Source organism: Amblyraja radiata, chromosome 26 (assembly GCF_010909765.2).
Source record: "Amblyraja radiata isolate CabotCenter1 chromosome 26, sAmbRad1.1.pri, whole genome shotgun sequence".
Lineage (NCBI taxonomy): Eukaryota > Metazoa > Chordata > Chondrichthyes > Rajiformes > Rajidae > Amblyraja > Amblyraja radiata.
Window position 1 is genome coordinate 31,623,036 of NC_045981.1, and position 27,194 is coordinate 31,650,229.

The 27,194-nt window shown below is 41.7% G+C and overlaps 2 protein-coding genes and 2 non-coding genes across 5 annotated transcripts in view; 1 reads left to right on the forward strand and 3 right to left on the reverse strand.

The window, feature by feature from the left end:
- stx8 (syntaxin 8) overlaps nt 1-13,741 on the forward strand; it is a 172,004-nt gene extending 158,263 nt beyond the window's left edge. The window contains 1 exon segment of the mRNA XM_033044615.1: nt 12,711-13,741. Within this exon segment, the coding sequence (XP_032900506.1) occupies nt 12,711-12,778 (68 nt within the window). The 3' untranslated portion in view covers nt 12,779-13,741.
- LOC116988179 lies at nt 7,749-7,851 on the reverse strand. Its single transcript, XR_004415880.1, has one exon. It is a non-coding gene; the product is annotated as a U6 spliceosomal RNA (small nuclear RNA).
- trnay-gua lies at nt 7,848-7,933 on the reverse strand. Its single transcript is given in 2 exon segments — nt 7,848-7,883; nt 7,897-7,933. It is a non-coding gene; the product is annotated as a tRNA-Tyr (tRNA).
- Nucleotides 13,742-17,991: 4,250 nt separating the features above from the next.
- The window catches only part of ntn1 (netrin 1), a 204,682-nt gene continuing 195,479 nt past the window's right edge, over nt 17,992-27,194 (reverse strand). For both annotated transcript variants that reach the window (XM_033044616.1, XM_033044617.1), the window contains exon 7: nt 17,992-20,257. In XM_033044616.1, coding sequence (XP_032900507.1) covers nt 19,929-20,257 — 329 coding nt within the window. In that variant the 3' untranslated portion in view covers nt 17,992-19,928. The remainder of the gene's footprint in view (nt 20,258-27,194) is intronic.

Below are 27,194 nucleotides of genomic sequence, written 5' to 3' on the forward strand. Positions count from 1 at the left end.
GAGCTCTATCAAACTCTCTCTTAAAAGCTTTCAGAGAATTGGCGTCCACAAGCAAGCAGGAGATGTGTTTTGCAATCCCCAGTTCTTATAAAGCGCACAGAATCTTTAAACTCATCTGCCTCTCACATGCATGCATCAGCGTAAATATAATGCATCAATATATATAGGAAGATATAATTTGATGGGGTTTTTTGGCGTCAACTTGACTGAAAAATGCCTGTAATCATGCCATTATATATTCAATGTGGTGACTGTTAATGTACCATTAACTTGCATTAAATATTTACCTTGCAGCTAACATGGGCTTAGATATTTATGTGACTTAACATGAATACAATTGCAGTTCTTGCCGAAAATCAACCAGCATTGCACATTCAGGCTCAACACATCTGTGGATTATTAACAAGTGATCAATCTACATTGGGTGTTAATCCTTTACTTTAAGAAATACTAGACTAAGTGGGACACTTTGGGCCCCATGTTCACACGCGAGGGCTGGCTCCCCAATGGAATATTCCACCCCTCCACCAATTCCAATATTGATGGCCAGTGGGGAGGGGGGGGGGGGCTTTCTGGAGCGTTAGTATGGGTGTTTTGGGCCGAAGGGCTGGTTTCCAGAGGGTTGTGGGCCGAAGGGACTGGTTTCCAGAGGGTTAGTATGGACATTGTGAGCTGAATTGATTCTTGGGCTGGCAGCTCAGTCACTCAGGGATGGTGGGCTGGCAGCTCAGTCACTCAGGGCTGGTGGGCTGGCAGCTCAGTCACTCAGGGCTGGTGGGCTGGCAGCTCAGTCACTCAGGGCTGGTGGGCTGGCAGCTCAGTCACTCAGGGCTGGTGGGCTGGCAGCTCAGTCACTCAGGGCTAGTGGGCTGGCAGATCAGTCACTCAGGGATGGTGGGCTGGCAGTTCACTCACGGCTATTCCATGAAATTCTATTTCAAGCAGAGTGCAGGCCACCAAATTCAATTTCATAGCATTTCAGGCACAGTGCAGGCCACCAAATTCAATTTCATAGCATTTCAATCAGAATGCATGCCACCTAACTCAATTTCAAAGCATTTCAGGCAGAGTGCAGGCCGCCAAATTCAATTTCATAGCATTTCAGGCAGAGTTCAGGCCACCAAACTGAATTTCATAGCATTTCAGGCAGAGTGGAGGCCACCAAACTGAATTTCATAGCATTTCAGGCAGAGTGCAGGCCACCAAACTGAATTTCATAGCATTTCAGGCAGAGTGCAGGCCACCAAACTCAATTTCATAGCATTTCAGGCAGAGTGCAGGCCACCAACTCAATTTCTTAGCATTTCAGGCAGCGTGCAGGCCACCAAATTCAATTTCATAGCATTTCAATCAGAATGCATGCCACCTAACTCAATTTCAAAGCATTTCAGGCAGAGTGCAGGCCGCCAAATTCAATTTCATAGCATTTCAGGCAGAGTGCAGGCCACCAAACTCAATTTCATAGCATTTCAAGCAGAGTGCAGGCCACCAAACTCAATTTCGTAGCATTTCAAGCAGAGTGCAGGCCACCAAATTCAATTTCATAGCATTTCAAGCAGAGTGCAGACCACCAAATTCAATTTCACAGCATTTCAAGCAGAGTGCAGGCCACCAAATTAAATTTCATAGCATTTCAAGCAGAGTGCAGGCCATCAAATTGCCAAACAACTCATTGCATTGTCATTAAGGGCTAACAAATCATTTATTGCAAGTACATTGCAGACTCACAGTTCAGTTGATTCACAGCTTAGAATCACAGTTGTGGGCTCTCCCTCGCGATCTTCCAGAGTGACTGACTCACATCCAGGCACCCGGGGTTTTATAGTCCTGCCCCCCCCCCCCCCCCCCCCCGAAGGGGCGTTACCTTCATCGTGGTGATTGACAGGCGAGTTGACCAATCAGCTGATCTCAAGATTTTTTAAACACTCATAACCTTTTTATTTTTCATCGATCGGAAAAAACCTCGGGGCTGTCTCAGCAGAGGAGGACTGAGATGGCCAAAAATCATAGCGAAATATGGTAGCGTTTTTTCTAAAATCAATATACAGCGCAGACAGGAAGTGGCCAAGATGAGACTTTTAGTTATATAGATGATACCAAAACGGTTTAAAATAATTCTATACAATTTCAAAATAGTCCACCCTGAAGGAATAAATATATAGAGGACAAAACATAGGAAAGGATTATGAGTGCATTCAGACATCTTGTCTTCTTATATCTATAACAACAGACAGAGACCATTCAGCCCAATGGGACAATGCCAGCTCTCAGGGGAGCTATATCAATAGTCCCCTTCCACCTCTCCTTATTCTACTGCACCTTTTTCCTCTCATTCTCCTTTGATTATTTTTTACCACAGCTTCTTCCAGCAACCATCAGACGCTAGAACACTGCACATCACTGTTTAGGAGGATGAGGGGGTACCTCATTGAAACTTCTTACCAAATAGTGAAAGGCCTGGATAAAGTGGATGCGGAGAGGATGTGTTCACTAGTATGAGAGTTCAGGACCAGAGGGCGTAGCCTCAGAATAAAAGGAAGTACCTTTAAAAAGGAGATGAAGAGGAGATTCTTTATTCAGAGGGTGGTAAATCTGTGAAATTCATTGCCACAGAAGGCTGTGGAGGCTAAATCAACAAATATTTTTAAGGCAGATTCTTGATTAGTAAGGGAGTCAAGGGTTATGGGGCGAAGGCAGGAGAATGGTGTTGAGAGGGAAAGATAGATCAGCCATGATTGAATGGCGGAGTAGACTCGATGGGTCGAATGGCCTAATTCTGCTATTATGACATTAACCTCAGCGACTATAATCTTCTCAGTTCAGTTTAGTTTGTTGTCACGTGTACCGAGGTACATTGAAAAGCTTTTTGTAGCTTGCTAACCAGTCAGCAGAAAAATAGTACAATCAATCCATTTACAGTGTAGAATGGCGGAGTAGACTCGATGGGCCGAATGGCCTAATTCTGATATTATGACATTAACCTCAGCGACTATAATCTTTCCAGTTCAGTTTAGTTATCACGTGTACCGAGGTACTCCAACATTCCCTAAGGCTGATCTTCCACTGTAGAGCCCCTTTCCAATTCTATTCCCATATCCTTTTGATCAGTCCCATGTTAAGGGCCTGTCCCACTATGGCGAGTTTATCTGCGAGTTTAGGAGAGTTTGCGCTTGGCACAAGCCCGCAGCATGGTTGACACATGGTCGCAGGTGGTTACTGGTAAGTTTCCTTCATGGTCGAGAGGGGTTCCTGCATAGTGGTTACTACTCGTGGCCTCAGGTTGGTCTTAACATTTTCTGTGAGTAAAAATTGATCGGCATGGAAAAAATGCCTGGGAAGGCAGTCCATCTAGGAGAGGGAAAACTCTGATTTAAAACCTCCACTGCCTTGTGGCCATATCCAGTAATGGAAAAGGCTCCTGGAGTAAACCTCAAGAAAATCCGGAGTCGGAGCCCCTAAGGCAGTTCGTTGTTGTCGACAACCTCGCACTGGCAGCTCTTGTGATGGCGCTGGTGCCAAACTGTAACGGCCTTGCTGTTCCTTTGGATCGATCAGCGACGTGGAGAGGGGGGGACGTGCTGCATGGGCAACAGCCTGTCCTCCATATGACATCGCCCAGGCTTGCATCCGACCACACAAACCTGCAAACTAGGATGTCATGACCGGGGGGGGGGGGGGGGCTACTACTCTCTACATAGTCGAAGGAGGTCGTAGGACGTGTTCTACTTAGTCGAAGGATGCCAAATTTTCAGCGATACAACAGGACCATGACACTCCTAAACTCGCAAATAAACTCGCCATAGTGGGACAGGCCCTTTAGTTCTGTAGGAGGGTCCCAACCAAATACATAATCTGCCCATTCCCTCTATAGATGCTGCATGACCCGCTGAGTTCCTCCAGCTCTTTGTGTTTTCCTCAACATTCCAGCATCTGCAGAACGCACAAACTTCATATAGACAGCATCTGTAGTCAGAATCGAACCTGGGTCCCTCACAGCAGCTTCATAATTGATTTTTAAAAAAGTAGCTGCAGAACATGTGCAGTTTGTGAAATTCTCTCTAATTCTGCATCATCCTTCAGTTTGTTCAGTGCGGATGAGGAGATTTTACTTTTTAATCCCTAACTGTCAGAGAAAAAACAAAGGGAATCAATTTGACCAAAACTGCATGATCTGTTTACTGTTGGAAAAGCTGCTTCTGTTTTGAAATGTTTCGTAAAATGAAGCCCACTTAAGTTTTTGACTTTTTTTTGGGGCCAAATTGCTGCCTGTTGTTTTGCAGAGAATTAAATGAAAAGTGGGTGGGTGTTGGAAGGAATAAACACTCTCAACTGTATTAGTGAAGGTTGTTAGAGCTCGATGGTGGTGGCATGATTTTTTATTTTATATAACAACTGTTTGCAATGATTTGACAGGCCCTGCTGAGTGTTGAGTGGGTGTGTGAGTTCATTTGTTGTGTGAGTGGGCAGAGGTATTGATTCGATGGTCAAGATATTTTATTTTAGTGAAATGGTAAAATGACTGCTGATATCATTGCTGTATTTTGAAAAGCAAATAACTTATGGGGAGCTTTTGCACTGTGCCAAATTGCATTGCTACATACAACCCCTTAAAGCACTGAAAAATGCAGATATCTTTATTTGGATAGTTGGTGGTTCAATCTTTGTCGACAAACCTGTGGAATTTATGAGGTTGCCAGAAGCACTGGTAAAATACCCGTATATCTTTGTCATCTCATAAGAATGATTATTCTTAACTGTGGGAGTTTTAGACAGAAATTTGTAAGTTAAAAATATTAACAAGTGGCACAGTAGCGCAGTGGTAGAGTTGCTGCCTTACAACGCCAGAGCTCTGGGTTCGATCCTGACTACGGGTGTGGTCCGTACACAGCTTGTACAGACCGCGTGGGCTTTGTACAAGACACAAGTTGTGCCCTTTTTATTCAAGGACTCCTCATTGACTGTGACTGGAATTTTCTGTAAACATAAATATAACTAGGGCGGCACATGTTGGCACAGTGGCGGTGCGGTAGAGTGCCAGAGACTGATCCTGACTGTGGGCGCTGCCTCTACGGTGTTTGTACGTTCTCCCAGTGACCGCGTGAGTTTCGTCCGGGTGCTCCGGTTTCCTCCCACGCTCCAAAAACGGACAGGTTTGTAGGTTAATTGGCTTTGGTAAAATTGTCCCGATAAATGTAAATCTGGCCGATAAATCCCCAGGGCCAGATAGGCTGCATCCCAGAGTACTTAAGGAAGTAGCCGCAGAAATAGTGGATGCATTAGTGATAATTTTTCAAAACTCTTTAGATTCTGGAGTAGTTTCCAGACAGGCAGCAAAGAGTAGGAGTAAACGGGTCCTTTTCACAATGGCAGGCAGTGACTAGTGGGGTACCGCAAGGCTCAGTGCAGGGACCCCAGCTATTTACAATATATATTAATGATTTGGACGAGTGAATTGAATGCAAGATCTCCATGTTTGCGGATGACACGAAGCTGGGGGGCAGTGTTAGCTGTGAGGAGGATGCTAGGAGGCTGCAAGGTGACTTGGATAGGCTGGGTGAGTGGGCAAATGCATGGCAGATGCAGTGTAATGTGGATAAATGTGAGGTTATCCACTTTGGTGGCAAAAACAGGAAAGTAGACTATTATCTGAATGGTGGCCAATTAGGAAAAGGGGAGATGCAACAAGACCAGGGTGTCATGGTACACCAGTCATTAAAAGTAGGCATGCAGGTGCAGCAGGCAGTGAAGAAAGCGAATGGTATGTTAGCATTCATAGCAAAAGGATTTGAGTATCGGAGCAGGGAGGTTCTACTGCAGTTGTACAGGGTCTTGGTGAGACCACACCTGGAGTATTGCGTACAGTTTTGGTCTCCTAATCTGAGGAAAGACATTCTTGCCATAGAGGGAGTACAGAGAAGGTTCACCAGACTGATTCCTGGGACGTCGGGACTTTCATATGAAGAAAGACTGGATAGGCTCGGCTTGTACTCGCTAGAATTTAGAAGATTGAGGGGGGATCTTATAGAAACTTACAAAATTCTTAAGGGGTTGGACAGGCTAGAAGCAGGAAGTTTGTTCCCGATGTTAGGGAAGTCCAGAACAAGGGGTCACAGTTTAAGGATAAGGGGGAAATCTTTTAGGACCGAGATGAGGAAAACATTTTTCACACAGAGAGTGGTGAATCTCTGGAATTCTCTGCCACAGAAGGTAGTTGAGGCCAGTTCATTGGCTATATTTAAGAGGGAGTTAGATGTGGCCCTTGTGGCTAAAGGGATCAGGGGGTATGGAGAGAAGGCAGGTACAGGATACTGTTGGATGATCAGCCATGATCATATTGAATGGTGGTGCAGGCTCGAAGGGCCGAATGGCCTACTCCTGCACCTATTTTCTATGTGTCTATGTCCCTAATGTGCAGGATAGTGCTTGGGTGATCACTGGTGGGCTGGATGGGCCGAAGGGCGTGTTTCCACACTGTATCTCTAAAAGAAATCTAGTTAGAAAGATCACATGGAATCACTGAAATGTACAACATTGAGAAAGAAGCCAGTTGGGGTGCAGGAGGCTGAGGGGTGATCTTATAGAAGTGTGAGGGGAATAGACAGGTCTCTTTTTCCCAGGACCAAAAAATAGAGAGTTCAGGGATCACATTTGGACTATTGCATATAATGTTGGACACTATTTAAAAATCAACACATTTGCCATTTGTGGGAGTGCAATAATGATCTGGTTTATTTTTATCGAGACCGATCCCTTGATCCACGGAGTCCAGACCGACCATCGATCATTCACACTGGTTCTATGTTATCCACTTTCTTATCAACTTCCTATACATAAGGTGCAATTTTTACAGAGCTTACAAACCCGCACATCTTTGTAATATATGAAAGGAAATTGGAGCACCCAGAGGAAACCCACAGTCACAGGAAGAATGTGCGAACTCCACATAGACAGCACCCATAGTCAGGATTGAACCTGGGTCTCTGGCGCAGTAAGACAGCAGCTCTACCAGCTGCACCACAATTTGTATTGGATGATAACAAAGCTTAGGAAATGAGAATAGTTTGAAGAATCCAAGACCTGACAAAGCTTCTTTCAAAAACACTGATTCCAGATTTGTAAAACATAAATCAGTACAGCACAAGAACAGGCCCTTCGGCCCACAATGTCTGTACTAAAGATGATGGCAACACCATCTCTTATCTGCCTGCACATAATCTATATCCCTGCATTCCCTGCATATCCATGTGCCAATCCAAATGTCTCTTAAATACCACTATATAACCATATAACAATTACAGCACGGAAACAGGCCATCTCGGCCCTACAAGTCCGTGCCGAACAACTTTTTTCCCTTAGTCCCACCTGCCTGCACTCATACCATAACCCTCCATTCCCTTCTCATCCATATGCCTATCCAATTTATTTTTAAATGATACCAACGAACCTGCCTCCACCACTTCCACTGTAAGCTCATTCCACACCGCTACCACTCTCTGAGTGAAGAAGTTCCCCCTCATGTTACCCCTAAACTTCTGTCCCTTAATTCTGAAGTCATGTCCTCTTGTTTGAATCTTCCCTATTCTCAAAGGGAAAAGCTGATCCACATCAACTCTGTCTATCCCTCTCATCATTTTAAAGACCTCTATCAAGTCCCCCCTTAACCTTCTGCGCTCCAGAGAATAAAGACCTAACTTATTCAACCTTTCTCTGTAACTTAGTTGTTGAAACCCAGGCAACATTCTAGTAAAAAAAATATGGAACGCTTCACGAATTTGCGTGTCATCCTTGCGCAGGAGCCATGCTAATCTTCTCTGTATCGTTCCAATTTTAGCACAAAGGTAAGCAGCTCCTTAGAGCCGGAATTGAACCAGCGACCTAAGGATGACCATGTTTCCACTACAGTCCTCCGCTCTACCAACTGAGCTATCGAAGGAAAGCTATCGTATCTGTCTCCACCATCACCCCAGACAGTTCATTCCAGGCACCCGCCACTCCCTATGTAAAAATGTTGCCCCTCTCACCTTAAAGTTGTGCCCTCCAGTATTTGATATTTCCATCCTAGGGAAAAGGTTCTGACTGTCTGCCCTATCTATACTCTAAATGTTTTGTACAGTTCCATCAGGTCTCCCCTCAACCTCCAGCATTCCAGAGATAACAATCCATGTCTGTCCAATCTCTCCTTGCATCCAACACCCTCTAATCCTCGCATTGCTTTCCGCTGCACCAAAGCCAACGCATCTTTCCTACAATAGGGCAACCAGACCCGTCGCAATACTCCAAATGCAGCCCAACCAAAGTCCTATAAAGCTGCATCGTGACTTTCTAACTCTTATACACAATGCCTCAACCTATACATAAGTCAAAAATTGTCACAATCCCATGTAATTTTGCTTTACATTTTCACTGTTGGAGTGCCTCATCTGTTTTCCTGTCACTGGTTTGACCCACCGACAGTAGTTCTCTGTGTATTGGGTAGAATTGTTCTCCTTCACTGAACCCTTACCCCATTGATAACCCACACAGCTTGTACTTTCAATGCCTGCGCTATTTTGTTTACCGCAGATTTTGTTCTTTTTGGCAGCTTTACGTATCATCACTCTGACTCCAGGTCACAAAATAACCAAACCAGGGTGTAAAAGACAGTTCTCAAGTCACCTTTCTGTTTTTTGGTGACATTCTCACACATTCACTCTGTGTTTTTGTGCACCCGACCCAATGTGTTTAGTTTTGTCTTCATCTTTTCATTATGCAAGTTTATTTAGAAAGACCAGGTGTGCCTTTATTTTCATCTCGTTTTGTCTTTTGCAGAGGAATGACAAGTCTGTACAACATTTTGCCTGCATGTTTGAATGCCTATCCTTTAAACACTTAAAGCTGCCTGCACCTTTCTCTGTAACATTGCGTAAATGTAAGTGTGAGCTATCTACACTGGTTCACATTTCCAAAACAGAAATTAGACAAATGTAAAACATTTTACAGAGATCTTAGGAAATAAGTCCCTCATTTTTGTTCCAATTTTTCACACCCCTTCTGGAAATGTTCAGTATTCTGCAAAGTCCTAACGACAGTAGAGAGGTATAAGGGCGGGAGGATGGAAAACTAAATTGCGTACTTTTATTGCCCATTTAACAGTTTGATAGACTTGAGAGGAATGTGGGAAGACTGTATAGCTATTTTTGGGCATTCAGAATTAAACCCAGCAAAATTATTTTTTCTTTCTGATATTTTTATAAATCTTCTTTAAATGCCAATTTTGTAAGTAGCTTACATTTTCTCTGAGGCATCCTTAATCATCTGTGGTTGACAGTGGATTACAAAATAAGCAAACTCAAGGCATGAAGGAGCACTCTGAGACTCTGGGAAACTTTCTTCTATGATATCTGTATTTATGCATTTATTGTCAACTCCCTCACATAAATGAGACGTGCTCTTCAACAGAAGTATCATGATGAAGACCCACAGGCAATCGGCGGGCAGATGGCTTTGAGATACATGCTTCTATCCACAGCAGAGTTTTCAACCAACTCACACATATAAGACAGATCTAGTATTTATGCATATAAATTTGGTCTGAATTTTAGCAATTTATTATTTTAGCGCAGTTTTGAAGATTACTGTTACAGACATTTGAAAAAATAATTTGCTGATGGAATCTATTTTATATGCAAAATATGATAACAAGTGCCAATATTTATAGACGTCTGAAATGTCTTGTCAGACAGTTATAAATATAGGCACTCAAGTTATCGTATTATTGCACATATAAAATAGATTTCATCAGCAAATTATTTTTACAAATGTCATATTTCAGAACAACTGTAAACGGGAAGCTTTGTGCATGAATTCATTTAGTGACAGATATTTAACTGAAAAAGGCAAAGATATGATTAATTCTCCCTGGTTTATAATAAGCAAACATTGCAATGACATCATTGTTCTTAATTTTACAATGTGCATTTTATGCTACTTGAAAGTCTCCAGTTTGATTGCTTTTATCTATTGCCCAAATGTATTATGTTTATGATACACTTGTCAATGGGGAGTCTCCTAAAAGAATAAAAGTCATAAATTGGAGGTTACTGTGATCCGAACATGCTGAGATAATTAATTTTAACAATAATAATTGCTGTCATTAATGAACTGGTCTAAAGACGGGCGACTAAAGAGGTTCGGCAGATCTCCAACAACAATTACCAGCTTCTGCAGATACACTGTTGAAAACATTGCATCGGGATGCAACGCAGCTTTATTTGGCAACAGCTGTGCCGTAGACTGCAAGGAATCGCAGAGTTGCTGCCTCGGGAAAGCAGCAAACGTAACCAGAGGCGTGACCCAACCCCATACATACACTCTTCTCCTAGTCCCGTTGGGTAGAAGGTACAGAAGTTTGAAAGCTTGAAAGGTCTGGATTGAGTAGATATGGAGAGGATGTTTCCACTAATGGGAGAGTCCAGGACCAGAGGCTACAGCCTTAGAATAAAAGGATATACCTTTAGAAAGGAGATGAGGAGGAACTTCTTTAGTCAGAAGGTGGTGCATCTGTGGAATTAATTGCCACAGTAGGCTGTGGAGGCCAAGTCGATGGATATTTTTAAGACGGAGTTTGATAGATTCTTGATGAGTGCGGGTGTCAGGGGTTACGGTAAGAGGCAGGAGAATGGGGTTAAGAGGGAAAGATAGATCAGTCATAATTGAATGGCGGAGTAGACTCGATGGGCCGAATGGCCTAATTCTGCTTCTATCACTTGTTTCTTCCCCTCTGTCATCGGGCTTCTGAACGGTCGGTCCGTAAGCTGGAGCGTAGTCCCAATCTTTCAACCCACCTTCACTGCCGTGGCTGGACTATTTCACTGGAACTGTGATGCTACAACTACAAAACTATTTTTGCACTCTGGTATTTTTCTCTTTGCACTACCTGTTGTACTAGCATCGTGGTTGAGTGGACCTATGTACAACTGATTTAATTGGATGTCACGCAAATAAAGGTTTTTCACTGCACCTCAGTACACGTGACACTAATAAACCAATACCACACACCTTAGGAGATACAAGGAAGTGCAGATACAGGTTCACAAAAAAAGACACAACGTGCTGGAGTAACTCAACAGGTCAGGCACCTTTTGTGGAGAACAAGGAAAGATGATGCTTCGGATCAGGTCCCTTCTTCAAAATGATGTGGTGGTGGTGGCGGTGGTGGTGGTGGTGGTGGGGGGTGGGGGGGGACAAAGCTGTAATAGCGGTGGTGGCAGGACAGAGCCTGGCAGGTGTGAGACCAACACAGGTGAGGAGGGTTCTTTGATAGGCAGATGGTTGGACAAAAGCCAGAAATGAAAAGACAAAAAGTGTGAGATAAGGATAGAAATGCAAATTGTGAAGCCAGAGGAAGGAATATAGGTGGAAGGGGATAGGGGGAGGTGAAAGAGGAGATATGGGTGTGAATCCAGAAGATAGACACAAAATGCTGGAGTAACTGCGGGACAGGTAGCATCGCTGGAGAGAAGGAATGGGTGACATTTTGGGTTGAGACCCTTCTTCAGACACGAAACATCACGCATTCCTTCTCTCCAGAGATGCTGCCTGTCGTGTTGAATTACTCCAGCATTTTGTGTCTATCTCCGGCGTAAACCAGCATCTGCTGTTCCATCCTACACATTGGGTGTGAATCCGGATGCGGCACAGGGAAGAGAGGGGTTACAAATGGCAACATTTGTCTAAAGCTTGTTACATGCTTTTATGGAAAGTTAGAATTCAGTTTACCGGGTGGAGGGTGGGTAAAGATACGAAGGAGGCATATCCCTTTCAATTTCTCTCTTTTCTTTTCCCTTTTCTCTTTCTCTATTCTTTTTCTTTCTGCTTATTTCACATCACCTTCTTCTTTCCTTTTTCAAGCTATATAATATTCTCTATCTCTATATTTCTTGCTTTAAACTTTCTACTATTTCTACTATTAAATTTAAAATAACAAGTTGGACATGAAATGTAATATTTATGTCTTATATTATTGTACATCACTTCTAATAAAAAATATATTTTTTAAAAGGATTCAGTTTACACATATGGTAATTGTACTAGGATTAACCTTTTTTCACAGCCGTTAAATAATTGTCATAATGGATTGCAATAAAAGGACACAGAGTGCTGGAGTAACTCAGCGTGTCAGGCAGCATCTCTGGAGACCCTGCTCAGTGTGTCAGGCAGCATCTGCAGTCACAACAACGGAAATTGGAGGAACAGCACCTCATATTCCGTCTGGGGACCTTGCGTCCTTATGGCATTAACATTGAATTCTCCCAATTTGGCTAGCCCTTGCTGTCTCCTCCCCTTCCTTAACCCTCTAGCTGTCTCCTCCCACCCTCCCATCCGCCCGCCCTCGGGCTCCTCCTCCTCCTCCCCTTTTCCTTCTTTCTTTCCCCCCCCCCACCCCCCATCAGTCTGAAGAAGGGTTTCGGCCCGAAACGTCGCCTATTTCCTTCGCTCCATAGATGCTGCTGCACCCGCTGAGTTTCCCCAGCAATTTTGTGTACCTTCGATATTCCAGCATCTGCAGTTCCCTTTTGAACACAGCATCTGCAGTTCCTTGTTTCTACAGATTGGAGTAGTTTGCTTGAGTTGGAAGTTGTATTCTGTTTTTGTTTAATGTTGGAAACTATATGTTGTGTTGAATGCTGGCAATTATTCTAAATGAGAAATGTTTTGTTTTTTTACGGTAGGGATGCTGGTGGTAATTGTTTTACTGCTGGTCGCCATCGTCGTAGTTGCTGTCTGGCCAAAAGGATAATTGAGCAACAAAGGCACAAACAACGTTCAGCAGTGAATGTGGACTGGATGTTAAAACTGGACAACATGTTCCTTCCGAGATCAACGGAGCAAGATTGAATGAAATATCCCCAATCAAGCAATAGCAAATGTTTCAATGTGTATGACATACCTCTCTTACCATTATTTAAACTGAATTAATCAAGGCCTAAAAACAAGACTCAATTGTCTCATTACATTTTTTAACACATATTCCCATTTCAGATTTAAGATCCTGTCTTAAAGTCAGAATAGATCATTGTAACTCTTCAGTAATATATCTAAGGGCTGTATATAATGCCTTCAATTTAACTTACTGTCTGCATAACCTCAATCTATGTATTTATTTGTTTTTTCATAAAAATATCCAGATTTTAAATCTTTGCAGTTTGTTGCCCTTGCCAAAGCTAAACCACATTAAATGTCTAAATAAAATACAGTATATTTAAGATACATTCTCAAATGGGAATTATGAACATGCTCTGTTCCATTATTTCAATACTTTGTTCTCACATTCTTTTATTTTGTGACATTGCTAATGTTAATTTGGTTATCTGAATGAGACGGGCATGATCATTTGAAACGCTCCAGAAATCTGGTTAAATGAGGCAGCTTTTGCTCACTCACACGACTGCTCTGGTTTCCCAGGAGAAATGCTTTCCTCGGCCCTTGCGGGGTCAGTGGAGGGGCTCCTGGAAGGGCGCAGGGTGTGTTTGCTATCTCACTGCCAGTAAACAGAGTCGCTGTTCACATGCCTTTGTGAAATTGAAACTTGGAACAAATTGCTCTCAGTGTGGAAATTCCAATCTAACAGAACAGCAATCAGAAACCATCTCCTTTTAATTTCATGCAGCGATGCATTTCCCACATTATGTAAGCAATTTTTTAAAGTATTGAGTGAAACTATTCAAAATATGGTGTGAATAAATATTTTCCAACTCTTTTAGCCTATGTCTTATGTGCAGTTGCTAACTTTCTTTGCATTTCAACAAAATTTGCAAAACAGTATTTAATTCTGAGGATTCCTTTCTCATTTTTTTCCCCTTTGTGTTATAGAAGAGAGTTTATCTCTGCATTACTAAAGATGCTGGAATCTCTCTTGTATTCCTACATGTTCTTTGAGATCATTTACTCGCTGCACATATCGCTTTTAAGATTAAAGAAGTCACAAATACACCTTTGCATCAAATTAACCAAAGCAGCTTTCAAAATGCTCAAACAACAACGCAGATTATGCTTCAGTCCTGCTGTGGGAATTTAAGGTGATCGTAGAAATGTGGCCCATCTGTTTACCTATTTAACTGGCTTCAAGGGAAAAATAACAGAAGAGCATGTCTTCTCTGTGGGCTGGTTGAGTCTGTTGACAGCATCTCCACCATAGGGGTGGCACGGTGGCGCAGCAGTAGAATTGCTACCTTACAGCGCCAGAGACCCAGATTCGATCTTGAATGCAGGTGAAGTCTGTACGGAGTTTGTACGTTCTTCCTGTGACCTCGTGGGTTTTCTGTGGGTGCTCCGGTTTACTCCCACATTCCAAAGACGAACAGGTTTGTAATAATAATAATGATGGATGGGATTTATATAGCGCCTTTCTAATACTCAAGGCGCTTTACATCGCATTATTCATTCACTCCTCAGTCACACTCGGTGGTGGTAAGCTACTTCTGTAGCCACAGCTGCCCTGGGGCAGACTGACGGAAGCGTGGCTGCCATTCTGCGCCTACGGCCCCTCCGACCACCACCAATCACTCACACACATTCACACACATTCACACACAGGCAAAGGTGGGTGAAGTGTCTTGCCCAAGGACACAACGACAGTATGCACTCCAAGCGGGATTCGAACCGGCCACCTTCCGGTCGCCAGCCGAACACTTAGCCCATTGTGCCATCTGTAAATTATAAATTGTCCCTAGTGTGTGTGATAGCGCTAGTGTATCGGGTAACTGCTGGTTGGCGTGGACTATTAGCCAAAAGGCTTGTTCCAAGCGCTGTATCTCTAAAGTCTAAAGGTCTGGGGAGATTGAAGTGGGGAGGGGGGGGGTGTGAAGGTGAGTGAAAACAAAAATCCAATAAGGTAACACTCATGACTAGTCCATCATTTTGAGAGCACCAGCAACTTCATTAATTCAGTACAATCACCCCACATCTACATGATTGATTTTAATGTGCTCAGTGTCTTTTCCATCATTTCACTGATTCAAGCAAGGAATTACTCAAAGTCTGCACTATTCGTTCAAGGAAGCAGAATAATTATATTTTCCTTTCTTCTGGTGGGCTACCTAACCATCCTCAATGGGGTCGTAGTTTGACCATTCTTCATATTCAAACATAATGGGAATCTTCAAAGGTGAATAGTTTAATGGTTGCGTGAGTGCTTTTTAAATATGTAAGGCTATTATCTGCTGGTATGAGATCGGAACCAAGCATCTCTTCAATTATTTCTGATCCTTTTGGGAGGTTCAATTGAAAATATCGTGCAGGCAATTGAAAGCCATTTCCCCATCCATTATTTGCAATGAGGCTTCTTGAAAATGAGGTGAAATCTCTACCTGTTTGTTGTTTTAAATACTTAAAAAATAAAATTGTTTAAACTATGATTTATTTTGTTTTATAAGGCGAAATGACACCATCACCATCCAATTCCGGAAAATGTATTGTTCCTTACTTTCCCGGCTGAACTCCTAAACCAATATTTGAGTCTATTGGTGGGTCTGTGAAATTCTCTGCCTCAGAGGGCGGTGGAGGCGGGTTCTCTGGATGCTTTCAAGAGAGAGCTAGATAGGGCTCTTAAAAATAGTCAGGGGATATGGGGAGAAGGCAGGAACGGGGTACTGATTGGGTATGATCAGCCGTGATCACATTGAATGACGGTGCTGGCTCGAAGGGCCAAATGGCCTACTTCTGCACCGATTGTCTATTGGAACAAACTACTTTATTAGGTTGCAGTAACAAAGAACTGCAGACGCTGGTTTGCCAAGGAAAGACAAAAATTACTGGAGGAACTCGGCTGGTCAGGCAGCATCCATGGAGAACATAGATAGGTGACTTTTCGGGTCGGGTCCCTTCTTCAGGGACCCAGTGTTCTTTTTGGAACATTGGAAGCTGAAGATAAAGCTGACAGAAGTATATAAAATTATGAGGGGCATAGATAGTGTAGAACCTTTTACTGAAGGTGGAAATGTCAAAGACAAGAGGGCATAGCTTTAAATTGAGAGAGACAACGTTTGAAGGAGATGTGTGGATAAAGTGTTTTTTAATCGAGGATAACCAATCTGCGGCCATGTTTTGGTAAAGTCATGGAAGCTGTTAGGTTCGTTGAAGCCCTAAATGCTAATTCAGAATTGAACTGACATTTTTGTTGGTTCAGACTACTTCAGGATATGCTAGTTTTTCTTACCTTTCTTCAAAATTTAGTTCCCTTCCATTTTAAGTAATTGATCATCCTCACCTCTCTCGTAGTGATCTTCAGATCTGATCAGTTTATGGGCGATTCTGGAAACTTTATTCTGCACCATTTCCACTGCAGAAAACTATTCAACTCAGATCACAAAATGCAACAAATCCTTGTTGCTGAGATCTCTAAATCCAATAATTATATTGGATTGTTTAAGAAGGAACTGCAGATGCTGGAAAATCGAAGGTACACAAAAAAGCTGGAGAAACTCAGCGGGTGCAGCAGCATCTATGGAGCGAAGGAAATAGGCAACGTTTCGGGCCGAAACCCTTCTTCAGATATATATTGGATTACCAGATTTTAGCATATTCCCAGTCACTATAGGTTTGGGTTAAGGTTCATTATTGCCTCATGTAGCGAGGTGCAGTGAAAAGCTTCTGAATGTGTGCTATCCAAGTAAATTAGATATACCATACATATACTCCCCTTTGTCTATTGTACTTGAGTTTCACTTGATTGTTATACTCAAGCATAATAGGTAGAGCAAAGGGGAAGATACAGAGTCGGTTTTCAGCAATGTAGCCCATCAGTTCCAGAGACAATGTGTTAGAGATGAATCCGAGTGCACCCTATCTTACGGAAGGAGTGTTCAGAAGCTTGATAACAGAGGGGTAGCTGTTCCTGTGTCTGTGGTGCGTGCTTTCAAGCTTCTGTACCATCTACTGGATGGGAGCTGGAAGGAATGACCGAGGTGGGACAAGTCTTTGATAATGTTGGCTGCTTTTCCGAGCCAGCACGGAGTGTAGATGGAGTCAATGGTGGGAAGTCTAGTCCGCGTGATGGACTGGGCTACATGCACAACTCTGCAATTTCTAGCGAATGTCCTCCATGACATTCATATTTTGTTCTTTTTTTCCCTTATGTCTAACATCTTACGATCTAATTAACATTTATATTACAATGTCATCCTCAAAAATTTCTGCTATGCAGTGCTTCGTATAAATTTCATGTAAGGCAAAAGATCTGGTTAGCACAATCTATATTATGATTATTTTTGTGCTGTAGCCGGGGTATCGGTTAACTAAACTGTGAAGAGAGAGAACTTAATTATTTCTAAAGACCTGGTTTGTACAGCCTGATCTGATCCATTCCATTAATTCACTTAGAACATAGAACAGCACAAGAACAGGCCCTTCAGCCCACAATGTCTGTGCCAAACATGATGCCAAGACCAACTCTTTCCTGCACAGGTTAATTTTTATTGATTATTTTAGGCAAATTTAATACTTAATGGATTTCTTCACCTCCATAGTACCCTTAAAACATTTGATCTCTCCTTTAAAGAAGCAATTCAATGCAATTTTAGTAAAATACCTGCTGGATTTTTCACAGAGTAAGTTGTCTCTGAGCAGCAGAACTGGAATGAAGTTCACTTCCTCCATGCTCCAACATCAAACACCTTACCATTTTGAAAAAATAGAACATATAGAGCATGGAACAGTCCAGGAACACACCCTTCGGCCCACAATGTCCATGCCGAATATGACAAATGGCAATTTTTATCTGCCTGCACATAATCCATATCCCTCCACTCCCTACAGATCCATGTGCCTGTCCAAAAAATTCTTAAATGCTATTATTGCATTTGCCTCAACCACCACCTGTGGCAACGCGTTCCAGGCATCCACCAGCCTCTGTATAAAGAAACCTGCCCCGCACATCTCCTTTTTCAATGCTATATGTGTCTCTTGTATATGAAACATTCACAAGAAGAATAAGTCACAGGTACCAATTTGCGGTATTGTTTACAAGACTTTATTCAACTGAATTCTGGATTTAATTCTATCAAGTGGGCGCTCAGCAGTTATAGTACATGTTCACATCAGGTTGAATTACAGCCATCTAACAACCAAAAAAATCCACAATTTTTATGTGTAATTAAATATATTCATATATAATAATGATAATATATTAGTATGCATTGTAGGAGAGCATTGCAAACTATGCAATGACCATAACTAAACAACATTTACAGTTCAACTTATTAACAGGTAAAGGTATAGCCCGACAGGTCTGTGTGGCAGAGGGGACTAAGTTAGCTGGAGTATGGGTGAGCTGATAGAAAAGTCTTTTTCCCGAACTACATTACATCAATATAAACACACGTCCAATTATGTCAGTTTTATAGTCATCATACACTAACTGTAACTGAGGTACCTTGAAGATGTTTACCCTGTCACAAAACCCATTCATTTCTTTAGTACCTCTTTTCCTTAGGCTAAAAAAAAAATCAACTTTATACAGTCTTAAAGTGGTAATATGTACGGGTTTAAGGTTAGTTTTTTTTCTACACTTTTTTTTTATTTTTTAGTCTGCTGTTATGATTGATTAACAAACGAGCTGCACATACTTGTAAACAGGGTCACAGCAAAGGCAAGGGTCATCTGTGTGACCTGGGTCAGTTCCTTGATAGAGATAGTGATCGTAAGGTTGAAATGTCGCCTTACTCCATTGGAAGTGAGATTGGGTCAGTGGATCAGGCAGTAAATTATCGGCAGTAACCATGCATACGGTTACAAAGAGATCTAGGTGTGAAGTTTACTGTTCAGGTGATGGATTTGAACCACCAGGCTTGTCAGGTGTAGGAAGATGAATGAGGTCCATCCTCCATATTTGTTTTGATCAAAATATGTTATATTTCCAGTCAAGAGTACGTTCAAATCTAACCGAGGCTTTTAATGAAGTACTAACTATACAAATAGAAAAGCTATAATGAATTTGTTAAGATATACGTTAAGATTTTGATGAGAGATACAAGTGTCGGTGAATTTACTATTTTGTTTTTGTGCAGCAATTCTGTGAACCTGTAAAATAATTAATTTCAAAAGAAAATAGAGCTTTATTTCAGTGATCTTTTACTGAAAGGGTTTCTATTTAGATTTATAGATTTTTAGCATTAGTTGGATTTCAGGATGCTTTACTGCCAATCCTTTTTTGACTGGATTCAGTTTGTGAAAATTCATCCATAAAATAGATGATGCATAACAAACTTGGAGAATTTGTCAGAGGGACAGGGTGATTTAATCTTGGGAACAGAAGAATTGCTAGCCTAGAATTGAGAAAAAAAACAACAACAAATTAAACAAGAGTGAGGTAAAAGTTGGGATGAAGTGAAGAAACAAAGTATAGTAACGGTATTTTGAAAGTTATTTTATCTCAGTTTCTGAAAGTATTTAATGAGGAATATAATGTCCACAATGATTGCCAAAAGAGTTCTTGGCAGACCAACTCACTATGCAACGCTGAATGTTGTGTCAAATGTAAACAGGGTGAAGAAAGAAAATAGAAACAGCAACATTTTAGGTTAACTGCACAGCTAAATGTTAACAGCTTATGTTGGGATCAAACCATTCTTGGCATGAGTCCCAGCTATCATCAGTTTGTATTGGTGTGCCCCCTTTAACAAAAACCATACTGCATTCTGCAGAGAAGACCAACTGTGGAAGGATTTTGGTTATGAAACAAATGTCCTTCAATTTGGAACATTTGCAGCTGTTATGCAAAGAGTAGTCCATCGATTTTGTTTTGTTTTTTGTATTCTTGTTTATTTTTGTGAATTTGAAAAAAATCAGCATTAGGTGCAAAATTGGCAATTCCAAAATCCCAACTGCTAGATAAGTTCCTTCACAAGTTCCTAATTTTATCCTAACGTCATTCCTGTTTTGAAAGTCTCTTTTTACGCCTTCTTGCACTTCCCTTTCTTCTCCCGCTGTTGGAACTTCCGCAGCCTCCGTGCCCACGTGTCCCTCCACTGTATCACCAAACTGGTCTTGTTTGCAACAACCCCGTTCTGATCAGGAGAATCTTCATCGTTCCCTAGGAGTAGGTACTTCTTCCCCGTTTTAATTTTGGGGCACTTGCAGGCGACATCCTTCGAGCGGACCCAGAGAAATTGGTCTCCGCGCCTTATCCGCTTCACCCCTTGTTTGTACACGGAGATGATATTCACTGTAAACTTCCACCATTCACCAGCCTTCTCTGCTTTCAAGATGTGGGCTTGAACAGCTGTAACAGTGAAGAAACGGACAGAGGAATATTTAAAACATTCAGCTGAAACATTTTCAACCCAAATCTTTAAGAACGCACACCACCAGAATCAGGAACAGCTTCTTCCCCTTGGTTATCAGGCTTCTGAATGGTCCTTCTATAAGCTAGAACACTGCCTGGTTCACCTCACCCCCCATTAGAGTCAGAGTCATAGGGTTATACAGCATGGAAACAGGCTCTTCGGCCCAACATTTGCAGGTCGACCAAGACGCTCCATCTACCATCTAGTCCCATCTGCCCGCATTCAGCCCATATCCCTCGAAACCTTTCCTATCCATTGTGGACAATGGACTTTGTCTATGGAACTGATGTGCTGCAATGCTGAGATCTATGTTCCCCTTTGGTCTATCTATTGTACTTGAATTTGACTTGATTGTATCTATGCATGCTATATCTAATCTGTTTCGATAGCATGCAAAACAAAGCTTTACATTGCACCTCAGTACACGTGACAATAATAAAGCTAAACTTAAACCCGAACTATATTTCCCTTGCCTTAGATGCTGTCTGACTAGTTGAATATTTTCAACATTTGTATTTTGCTTTTAAAGAATTAATATTTAAGCATTCACATGTATTAAACATTGCAATAAGTACATTCTTCCAATGCGGCCATAACCTTGTGCTTTCACCCCTAGTTGTTTGGAATATTGTAGTTATTATCATAGCAACAGTTTCCATAGAGTTTGGGACAGAGAAGATGTAACAAGACCCAGGGTTTGAAATAAGCTTGACAAGAGAAACTGATTAATGTTTGACCAAGGATACAATCAGAACCTTAGAAACCAGTTTTGTTCCCAAGACCATGTTCAAGAGGTTTATTCCTACAGAGTAATGAATCATTCTTAATCAGCAGAGTTAAATGCTGGAACAGCTTTGATGGGGTGAGAAAGCTGATCACAAAATCTGTGGTGTTTCCATACCAGAGGTTAAGCACTGTTAAACTGGAAGCTAATTGGAAAGATTAGAACAAGTGATTGTTTATACCTAAGAAAATTTACTGTGTGCTGTTAGTTATCAAACAGTAGTTTATAATGTGCTTAAATTCCTACGGCAGCACACAGCAGAACTCGAAAGCAGATTTCAAGGCAGTTTATCAGTGCCCATGCTCTCTCTGCTTCTCCACCCCAGCTGCCTTTGTAAAGCACATTCTTACATTCCTGCTTTTCTTTGCTTCTAAACAATACTGGTTAAAATATTCTAAGCGCATTGCATAAGGGTAGTTAATGAACGTTAATATTAAATAAGAATTTTATAAACCACCACACAGTGTTCATTACTAACATACTGTATTTTTTGTTGGGTTTCTTGATTAAATAAAGACTGTGTGTTTGTGTGTGTGTTTGAGTGTAGGTATGGGTGTGCACGTGTGTGTAGGTATGGGTGTGCACGTGTGTGTAGGTATGGGTGTGCACGTGTGTGTAGGTATGGGTGTGCACGTGTGTGTAGGTATGGGTGTGCACGTGTGTGTGTCCGAGCGTGTGTATGTGAGTGTGCATGTGTTTGTCAGTGTGCTTGAGGTATGTGTGTGTGTGTGTGTGCACATTTTGTTTGTGTGTACGTGAAAGTGTGAGAATGTGTGTGTATGTGTTTGTGTGCATGTGTGGGTGTGTATATGTGTGTGTTTGTGTGCATGTGTGGGTGTGTATATGTGTTTGTGTGCGCGTGTGGGTGTGTATATGTGTGTATTTGTGTGTGTGCGTGTGTGGGTGTGTATATGTGTGTGTTTGTGTGTGTGTGTGGGTGTGTATATGTGTGTATTTGTGTGTGCGTGTGTGGGTGTGTATATGTGTGTGTGTGCATGTGTGGGTGTGTATATGTGTGTGTTTGTGTGCGCGTGTGGGTGTGTATATGTGTGTATTTGTGTGTGCGTGTGTGGGTGTGTGTGTGTTTGTGTGCGTGTGTAGGTGTGTATATGTGTGTATTTGTGTGCGTGTGTGGGTGTGTATATGTGTGTATTTGTGTGCACGTGTGGGTGTGTGTATGTGTGAGTGATTCTGTGCTTGCGTTAAGTCACATTTATTCCAATGACTGGTTTAGCACCAATTTAATGATAATTTCTATCCACAAGGAACTGCAGATGTTGGTTCATCAAAAAAAACCGGACCCGCTGATTTACTCCAGCACTTTGTATCTTTAAAGGACCTGTCCCAATTACGCGGTTTTTCGGCGATTTTCAAAATGTTAAAAATCCAGCGGTGACCAGAAAAAGGCACGACTCTTTGGGTGACTACTCACGACCATACAGGCGACACGTCGCGGGGGTGACGCCTGTTTGATCATGAGTAGACAATAGACAATAGGTGCAGGAGTAGGCCATTCGGCCCTTCAAGCCAACACCGCCATTCAATGTGATCATGGCGTTGCCCAGAAGAGTCGTACCTTTTTCTGGATTTTCAACATTTTGAACATTTTCAGGTAAGTGGGACAGGCCCTTAAAGATGATTTCTACCTTGTTTACACTTAAATACTTTGAATAGTGTTTAATAAAATAACATAATATTTAGAGACTTTCTGGTGTTTATAAAAAATGCTGTTTGATTTCTGTGTACTTTAATGTTTTTTTCCTGCTATTTTGTTTGAGTTCTTTCTTTTAGTTTAAACCGTCTATGGTAACATCTTCATTTGAGATCTTTGTGAGAAAGTTTCCAGAACTAAAGCAAAGGAGAAATTGAATTAATATAAATAAGAGAATGATGCCAAACCAGTTCCGAATTCCACCTAAACCATCAGTTATTTCCCACATTTGTTCTTGTAAAACAGTTTTGGGAAATAGTGTAAGAAAAGAATTCATACAAAATGAATGATGTTATCATTTTATATATTTTCTGACAATGGGCCTGTTTTGTTACACACATAATCTGCCAGTTGAATGTTTTCAATAGCTAAATGTCACAACTCTTACAAGCTAAATATTACAACCTCAAGCAAAACAAAATGTCTGCCCTGACTTTATCAAAAAAGGGCAGCATTAAAAACTAAGTACACTGATTTATCAGTCTATTCAAAACAAAATTAATATATCTTCCCTTGTGTGACTGAGGCAACTTCTGATTTGATTGTAGTATTCGCCAGCAAGTGCACCAAAGTGTCGGTAAATAGACGCTTCATCACCAAATGCAGTAGTTCAGTTTAGAGAAACAGGCCCTGTGGCCCATCGAGTCCCCACCGACCAGCGATCCCCATACACTAGCACTATCCTACACACTAGGGACAATTTACAATTTTTACCAAAACCTATTAACCTACAAACCGGCACATTTTTGGAGCGTGGGAGGAAACTGGAGCACCCGGAGAAATCCCACACGGTCACGGGGAGAATGTACAAATTTCGTAATGACAGCACCCGTAGTCAGGATAGAACTCACGTCTCTGGAGCTGCGCCACTGTGCCACCCCATGTAGGGCTCATGGTCCAATCTTTTTCTCGACATTCGCAATAAATTTGATAGGAAATGTGGCCGAAAATGAAGGTAATTCATGCTACAAGCAATTTAAGGTGGCATTGGGTTAAAAAAATTCATCCCGGTAATTCCTAATCACTACCAGAGGGCTAGACATTTCCCAGAAAGCTAGTGCTGAGAGCAAGGTTATTCCAAGTGCTCCTGTTAATCAATGCCTCACTGATTGCCTGCTGCACACACCAGTGTACACGCCACCCATTTGGAAGAGTAATTATGATGTGTGGCATCATGAAAACTGAACTGGTTCTGACTGATTCAATTGTGCCCCGGCGCTTGACGCATTGTTGGGGAAAGCTGCAAGAAAGCGGTTCCTCAAACAATTGACCTTTCTCTACTGAGTAGAAAGGGAAATCTGTCTAATGCAGGGACTGCTGAGTAACAGACAGAGCTGGGATAATGTGTTTGGCCTCAAGTGGAAGCAATAAAGTGTGAAACAACAGAAGCAAAATAGCATTCTGCAATTCTGTTTGGAAATGGCATATCTTTGTTGGTGTCCAATATCATTATGAGAATGGTTAACAACAATATTCTGCTACCTTTTTTTTTATGGAAAGGACATTTATTAGACATTCCACAAAATAATTATCTTCTAAAATGAGGTTGTTTGACACAGGTTGTTGTTTTACAGTGGGGGGGAAAATATCTAAAACATAATGACATCATGTAGACAGCACAGTAGAGCTGCCCCACAGTGCCAGAGACCCGGGTTCAATCCTGGCATCGGGTGCTGTCTGTGCTACGTTTGCACGTTCTCCCTTTAACCGCGTGTGTTTCCTCCGGGTGCTCTGGTTTCCTCCCACATCCTAAAAAGACGTGCAGGTTTGTAGGTTAATTGTCCGCTGTATTATTGCCCCGAGTGCGTAGGGTAACGACGGGAAAGTGGGATTACATAGAACAAGTGTGAACAGGTGATCAATGGTCGACATGAACTCGGTGGGTCGAAGTACCTGTTTCCATGCTGTATCTCTACAAAGCAACATGAGTTGAACTATGGCTTGCATGTTTAGCTGCTGAGAGTTCATCCCCTTCACAACACACTGTTATTATTACTAGCATGGTGAACACCATGGGACTCTGACTTTCACTCTATTGAGCATGTGGTGTGGAGGCCTATCATGGATCACTCACTTTGAAAACACACACCTCCAGATTCAGGGACAGTTTCATCCCAGCTGTTATCAAACAACTGACCCATCCTATCACCAGCTAGAGAGTGGTCCTGACCTCCCTTATACCTCATTAGAGATCATCAAATTATCTTTAATCAGACTTTATTAGACTTTTTCTTGTACTAAACGTTATTCCCTTTATCCTGTGTCTGTATACTGTGGACGGCTTGACTTTAATCATGTAGTCTTGTTCACATACTGGATAGTTTACAACAAGAACACTTTTCACTGTACCTCAGAACACATGACAATAATAAACAAAACTAAACTGAACTAAACTAAACTAAACTCTGTAGTCAATCACCAAGGATACGAGGACCTGAGCTACAGGGAGAAGCTTTCTTTAAACCAAAAAATAGTTATGATTACTGAATGAATATGTAGAAATCCAAGATGAGGACTCTGCTTTCCAACAAGAGCATGATATAGGAGAGAATTTCTGTGAACATACTGTATTTGATCCCATTAAACAGGGAAGAGTGGAATGAAGAGTTATGAGGATGTTGCCGGGACTTGAGGGCCTGAACTATAGGGAGAGGTTGAGCAGGCCAGAACTTTATTCCTTGGAGCACATGAGGATGTGGGTTGATCTTATAGAGGTGTAAAATCATGAGGGGAATAGATAGCATGAATGCACAGTCTCTTACCCAAAGGGGAATCATGAACCGGAGGTCATAGGTTTAAGGGGAAAGAGGAAAGATTGAATAGGAACTTCAGTGATCATCTTTTCACTCAGAGGATAGTTATTATATGGAACGAGCTGCCAGAGGAGGCAGTGGAAGCGGATACTATACCAACTTATATAAGTCATTTGGATAGGAAAGTTTTGGAAGGATATGGACCAAAAGGGGGCAAATGGGACCAATTTAGATGGAATATCTTGGTCGGCATGGACGAGTCGGTCCTAAGGACCAGTTTCCATGCTGCATGACTCTATGATTCTGAACACGAATGAATTATTAGCAAAAAGTGTTCTTGTATTTTTACATGTTATATAACATCTGTTATATTTCCCATATAACAGAAATTAACATTTGAATTATTAGACAAAAGGAATGTTTTATATTACAGATTCATACATTGCCAGCAGTTGTATGTATAGAGAGTTAGAAGTTTTGGATAACTTTAAACATGCTGTGTTGATATTTGAAGATACATTTATAACATTTCTCTGATGACAGACACATGAAATGATCAGCAGACCACCACCAGAGTTTACAAGTTAGGAGGTTATGCTGCAGTTATATAAGATGTTGGTGAGGCCAAATTTAGAGTATTGTGTTCAGTGTTGGGCACCATGTTATAGGAAAGATGGTGTCAAGCTGGAAAGGGTGCAGAGAAGATTTACAAGGATGTTGCCAAGACTTAATGGCCTGAGCTACATCGAGAGGTTGGGTAGGCAGGGGCTATATTCTTTGGAGTGCAGAAGAATGAGGGGTGATCTTATAGAAGTGTACAAAATCACGAGAGGAATAGCACAGCCTCTTCCCCAAAGTGGGGGAATCGAGAACAGAGGACAGAGTTTTAAGGTGAGGGAGGACAGAATGAATAGGAACCAGATGGATAACTTTATTACACAAAGGGTGGTGGGTGTATGGAATGAGTTGCTAGAGGAGGTAATTGAGGTAGGTACAATCGCAACATTTAAGAACATATAGACAGGTATATGGATAGGATAGATTTAGATGGATATGGGCTTAATGCAGGCGGGTGAAACTAGTGTAGAGAGTGTAGTGTTGGTCGGCATGGGCAAGTTGGGCCGATGGGCCTCTTTTCACACTGTCTAACTATGACTGTGACTTTATGACTAGGATTACATGTTTGTAGTCTTATAAGCTTTTCAAATCTTTAACTCTGTTGAAATTACCACTAAGAAAGTCACATTCAGTAAAATTCTCTAGAAACTGAGCAAGATTTTCCATAGATCCTTGGTTTTGATTTCACCTTCAAATTACTATTAATGTGTGTCCCTTTGTAAATTGTAGTGATATGGAACATGTGGAGGCAGAGGAGATTAGTATATCTTGGCATCATGTTCAGCACAGACATTGTGGACCAAAGGGCTTGTTCCAGTGCTGTACTGTTCTATGCTCTATGTGTTTAACTGGCTATATCTTATTAATCCTGAATTTACAAAAAGATGCCCGACAGACTGCCCCAGCAACACAACTCATTCACCCAGTCAATTAACCCCTTTCACCTTTATCAAACATCAACTTCCATCTATAGTTCTTCTTAAATGTATCTGAATCAAATTACTGTT